The sequence below is a fragment of the Lactuca serriola genome, chromosome 3 (assembly GCF_051521515.1).
Source record: "Lactuca serriola cultivar US96UC23 chromosome 3, Lser_US96UC23_V15, whole genome shotgun sequence".
Classification (NCBI taxonomy): domain Eukaryota; kingdom Viridiplantae; phylum Streptophyta; class Magnoliopsida; order Asterales; family Asteraceae; genus Lactuca; species Lactuca serriola.
This window is the reverse complement of record NC_136410.1, coordinates 48,787,605-48,793,604: the sequence shown is the minus strand read 5'-3', so window position 1 is coordinate 48,793,604 and position 6,000 is coordinate 48,787,605. Positions and strand designations below refer to the sequence as shown.

At 34.4% G+C, this 6,000-nt stretch overlaps 1 protein-coding gene across 4 annotated transcripts in view; it reads right to left on the bottom strand.

Moving 5' to 3' along the window:
- Positions 1-3,106: 3,106 nt before the first annotated feature.
- Positions 3,107-6,000, bottom strand: part of LOC145092207 (callose synthase 7-like) — a 34,459-nt gene continuing 31,565 nt past the window's right edge. For 2 of the 4 annotated variants that reach the window (XM_079030130.1, XM_079030131.1), the window contains exons 35-42: positions 5,829-5,912; positions 5,634-5,746; positions 5,258-5,487; positions 4,377-5,174; positions 4,250-4,300; positions 3,968-4,150; positions 3,431-3,523; positions 3,107-3,356 (exon numbers count right to left, since the gene is read on the bottom strand). In XM_079030130.1, coding sequence (XP_078886256.1) covers positions 3,123-3,356; positions 3,431-3,523; positions 3,968-4,150; positions 4,250-4,300; positions 4,377-5,174; positions 5,258-5,487; positions 5,634-5,746; positions 5,829-5,912 — 1,786 coding nt within the window. In that variant the 3' untranslated portion in view covers positions 3,107-3,122. Of the gene's footprint in view, positions 3,524-3,967; positions 4,151-4,249; positions 4,301-4,376; positions 5,175-5,257; positions 5,488-5,633; positions 5,747-5,828; positions 5,913-6,000 lie in introns of all 4 variants that reach the window. The other 2 variants (XM_079030133.1, XM_079030134.1) reach the window with 1 other exon arrangement.

Below are 6,000 nucleotides of genomic sequence, written 5' to 3'. Positions count from 1 at the left end.
CCCAATATCACATTTTTATGGTTCCTAATAACTCCATAATGGATAAGGTTTCCAACTTTATCCATTAGAATGGTCCAAACAACCAAGATCTAGTATTTAAGTCTCAAAGGGACAAAAAGTGCATCTTTTTTTCAACTTAATACATTAAGTCCAAGCCTCCAACCTTTAGATATAAATCAGTGTGATGTTTAGATAGATAAAGTTTCCAACTTTAGCCATAACAAGGTCACAAACTTTCAAGATCTAAACTTTATACACTAAAGTGACCAAAAGCTCATAACATACAAAACTAGCTAGATCTAACAAGTGCATCATCAAGATTCAAGCTTTATACCTCTAGAAGAAAGATCAAGGTGAACAAAGTCCGTATCTACAAGCTCCAATGTAACCAACACTTCTCCAAAGAGCTCTTTCTTCTTCATGATGCACCAAGTGTTGGATTAGTGTCTAAGTCCATAACTATTTTGGTATGTACTTGACCCGGTTATGAGCATGGTCCTTTTGGGTTGCCTTCACCATAGCAATATGTAGGATGAATTAAGGAGAGAAAGGTTTAATTATGATTTGTTAATATATTATGAGAATAATATATTAAAGGAGAAATCATATTGTTTAATTAATATTAGTCAATAATTAATTTTGTAGCTAAAAGAGATTAATTAAACTTAGGGGACTGGATTTGTAATTATAAGATAAGTGCAATTGGGCTATGGATTACCTAAATAATATAGGTTGGACGAATTCTATGGGAAGCCCATTAAGAATTCATCCAATGGATATGTTAAGGGAGTCCATGGGCTGCTTAGGGCTTAAGTAGCCATATTAGAGTTTCCTAGTTGTAAACCCTAATAGCCTACATGTATATAAAGGCCCTCTATGCACCAAAAACGGGGTGAACTCTTGGATTAGGGTTTCTGGACGATTTTGGCAGCCTCCTCTCTTCTCTTCTTCATCTTGTTGCTTAGTGGCGTTTGTGACTCCATTAGAGGTGCAACACTTGAGGCACTAAGCTTTCTGAAGCCAATCAAAGCAAGGAATTTATTGTTATTACAATATAACAATCAAAGGTAATTACTAAACCCTTATTTCAGTTCTTATATGATAGATCTAGGGTTTATAGCTTTGGAGATTCAATTGCATGTTCATCAGACAAACTAGATCCAAATGCTATTAGGGTTTGTATGTACACCATAGGATTGATGTTTTGCTCAAAACCCTTCACCAAGAACACTCCAAAGCACTCAAGAACACCTTATTTTGCTCAAAAGGCTCAAACTAGGGTTAGGGTTTTCAAGGGAGGGTGTTGGAGAGGTGGAGGCTGAGAATGGAATGGGTTTGGGGAAGTTAAGGAGCTTAAATAGGTTCAAACCACAAAAATAGGGTTTGGGTTCTGATCGCGTATGCCCATCATACTCCTAGTACGCCCAGCGTACTAGGGATTCCCAGTTGCCCAACGTACTTCCTGTACGCCCAACATACTAGACTAAGCCCGAAACCTTCCTAACTTCTAACGATCATAACTTCTTCGTTCCAACTCCGTTTTCGATGATCTTTGTATCCATGGAAAGGCGTTGAAGAGCTCTACAACCCTATCTAATTACTTTTGACTTCAAACACATCGAAATAAAAATCTTAATTCATAATAGAAGTCTTAAACACCACTTTTCCCATTTTACCCTTTGACTCCAAAGCACAAACCGAACTCTTGGAACACATAATCTACATTACCCATATCCAAATGGGTCTACACCTCTCTTTCCCAAAGCCCGAAGCCTTTTGATACTTGATCTTCAGGTCATGGCCCTACATTATAATGTGGTAGGGAGGAGAGTTAGGATGCAATCAACAACGAATCTCTCTAGCTTCATGGATTCAACAATGGTGCTCTTATCGACGAAGGCACTGGCCGTCAGAGAAAACAAAGGGAGAAGAAAGGTCATGCGATAGGGAAGGGGAGAGGGTGAGGGAGATGGAGGGGGCGGAGGGTGGGACCATTTATATATTTATATTAATTATTATAATATATTAAATAATTAATAAATACAAAAAAAGGGGAGGGCTAATCGATCATTTTAAACCGACTAAGGACAAGAGTTGCAAATACCAAACCACATGGACTGATAATGGGAGAAGGAGATGGTTAAAGTTTTAGGATATAGACAATCAATAATTTTTGGCAAACTACAAGGACAATTTATATAATTCATTCAAAATTATTTCAAATATTTTATCATGTCGGTGATTTTACTATCATATCATTGTCAAGTCAATGGTGAAACAAGTTACATTTTACTTCTTTTCATTTAAATTGAACAAAAATAAAACCAGAATGATAAAACTTCTTCGATTTTTTTTTGAGGTGCCTAGGTGAATCAAAATAAGATTTGTCAAGAACGTAGAAATCATTATTGCAACTTCATCTAAGATTCAGGTTTAGAGAACATCAAACAACCGTAGACTTCTTTAAGACAAATTTGTTACCTTGAATGCCATCAATATATATATATATATATATATATATATATATATATATATATATATATATATATATAGATCCGGTAAGAAATTTTTTTTGTTAGGAAGGTAAAAAGTTTTCTTTCTACATACTTTTCTGACGAACAAAATAAATGAATCACTAGATGAATAAAAAATAACATGATTCACCAAAAAAAAATCTCCAAAAAACACACCGATGATTCATTTATACAATGATTTCGTTGTTATTCACTAAAATTGTTATAAAAGTGAATTTTTTCTTAATTTACTTAAAAATGAATCATGAAGATGTTTTTTTGGGAATTTTTTCTTGTGAATCATCTTAGCTTTGAATCATTTAATGATTCATTTTGTATGTCCGTTAAAAAAATATGTAGAAAAAAAACTTCTTACCTTCCTACCAAAATTTTCCTTCTTATTTGATCTTGACTCTATATATATATATATATATATATATATATATATATATATATATATATATATATATATATATATATATATATATATATATATATATATATATATATATATATATATATATATATATATATATATATATATTTGAACATGTATGACTATAATCTCAGACAATGTTCATCAAGATCCGATCTCAAAAAAAATAACTATTATAAGTTGTAATTACAATTAACATTAAAAAGAATTTTGAATTTTAAGAATACATACAGATAAAAACATATGTAGAAATGAAATCTTGGATTGAAGTGTTCTAAATTCAAAACTTTCTTTGAGTTGTTAACAAGGTGTTGACTGATTTTACCTATCAAGTTGGCTGAGTCTTTTCCTTGTCCTTCTTCCCAGCAAGAATCATTGAAATCTGAAGACCTCTTCTCAATGCTTGACTGAAAAGCAATTTTGTTTGGAACTCTGATACAAAAGGGAACCATGATAGTACAACAATTGGCATAAATATTACCAATCCCATCAAGCACTCATATGCACGTCCTAACTCCATTACCGAGTCCCAAAATCCTATGACTTTTACATAAGGCTTGCACGCTTGAGCAATCTTCACAGTTCCATAAAACAACGTACTATCAATAAATATATTTTAAATAATGACAGTACACTTGGGGGAAATGGAAGGAATGAGATAAATTAGTAAAAAGTTATGACTTATTGGGGAAAGTCCTAGTTCCATGACATTCTCTATTAGTTCATTCTTTCTGCATTAAGTAAAAAAGAAACACATAGGTTTGACTATTGTTTTACTTTTTCAAAATGCTTGATAAACTGATTAACTATTGTGAAAATTTGAACCAACAACTTAAGAAGTGAGATTAAGTGTTAAACCATTAATCCAATTTTTATGTCTCAACCCATTAAGTCATTTTTTCTAGTTGAAGTGAGATTAACAGCCATGTATAGTTATCTCGATTAAGTGTTTAACTCATTAAGCCCATTAAGTAAAAAAACACCACTCAAGTCTACACTGATCCAAAGGGTTACTTACCAAGATGAATGCCCAACCAGTTGGCACAAAGGCAAGGAAGGCAACAAATATGTCACTGATGGTCAGGCCACATACAACAAATAAGACCGTCATGATCGAAAGGAAGACAACGAAGAGAAATGCCTTTAAGATCCTGAACATGAGCTGTAAATATGTGCCAAACTGTTTGGCCATTGAGACCAACTGACAAAAAGAGTATACACCATACAATTAGGCTTTCAAGATTTGCATTGCCTTTCTAGGTCTACCACATAATCATAGATGATCAACTTAGTTTTTTACCTTCAATTCTAGAAGAGCAGATATCAAGACCAACCATGAAAGCGCATAAACCTGACAAAATAAAATAATTAATGAGAATAGATTGCACCCTATACAAGACAAATAAACTAGGAAGGAGGAAACAAACCAGTATACTTTTGCTGCCACCTGCAATATTAAGACGATACACAAGTCCATACTGATAAATGAAGAACCGACACGCAAGTATAATTTCAAGAATTCTGCCCCTTTTGTTTGTGTACTTAAGATGTTGCTGTTCTGCATCCCACCATGATTCCCAACTTTTATCTTGTGCAATTCCAATCCCACCACGATTTCCTACCCACCTTTTCCAATCCGTCCAATCCTCCACTGTTTTCTGCCAGTCAATTCCCAAAGGATTGAACACAAAAGGAGCGAACAACCATGAAACAACCAGGAACCATATCGAGAACGTAATGAATAAGTATAGATTTGAACTTCGGTATGAGTTCCCATACGCCTGATAGATAATAAGCAGAATAGCCAATTCTAGCCCTTTCACAAAGTGACTACGCGAATACAGCCTGTAATTATCTGCAAATTTTGCATGGAAGACAATAAAACCACGACCCGTGGCACGATATTTTGAACCTCCATGTAGAATTGTTCTTCCAAAGTAATGTGCTTTCGTTCCAAGCTGGAAAGTGAAAAACACAGAGGCTAGTTGGAGTTGCATTACGATAAAGTCGCGTAATGCGGTGCGAAATCCTCTTTCTATACTTATTTCCATAACCATAGGAAGCATGAGAAGTAAACTGAGTTGAAAGACAGTTTGGATGACTAAAGCTTCTTCTAGGCCTTTGTTGCTATTAAGACTTTCATCTTCTACTATTCTCCCTTCCAACCCACTCATAACCATATATATACGTCCATATAAAAATGCATAAACAATGAGCACAGTAACCTGGATCAAAAGAAGTTATTTAATGCAAGTAATAATATTGTAAAAGTTATAAGTAAATAGAAGTAGTTTTTATTTTGTTATACCATGCTGCTAAAGTAGAAACCAACTGTGGTGTAGTAGAATGATAACATTCGGTAAAAATCAAAGCGGCGACCAAGTCGGTAAACATCACGGCTAAGCGTTTGTTCACCATTTCCATTTGCAACTTTGCATTCAAAAAGGGATATCTGATTCATACCAACATCACGACCCTTGCCTACTTGGATATATTCATAATGTGTGACATAACCTCCACGCAGAGTGGAACTATAACCTGTAAAAATGTAATTAGATTAAATTCATAGGGCAGTTCAAGAACATAACTTTAAAGATATTAGAACTAGTTTTGCACTATTTTAAGTCTTTGTTGTGTGGAAACAGTTCTACAACATAATATCTTTGGGACGATGAGAAAGTTACCTGAAAATATATCGCCGCTCAAGTTGATGGTTCTTGAAGCTTTACTTATGCCACCCCTTGTGATGTGAAAGAGCCTGTCAAATATATCTGGGTGACCGTAATGGAATCGCACCCTGTGAAGCATAAATATTCTAACTATTAATGAATTCATAGAGCAGAGTTGATATTTCATATAACCATTTTTCATTATTATACCTTAGAGGGTCTGCTAAAACCCTTTGGCCAATTGTCACAAAACTTGTCTCCAGGTTGGACGTGAACCAAGCTAGTGATGATACACTGCAAAATAATTCAACGAGTGAAAGAATTAAGGTAACCTTCCATCCGTTAAAAGTTTGGCCAACAAAAGTTGGAAAGGCTTTGTCGG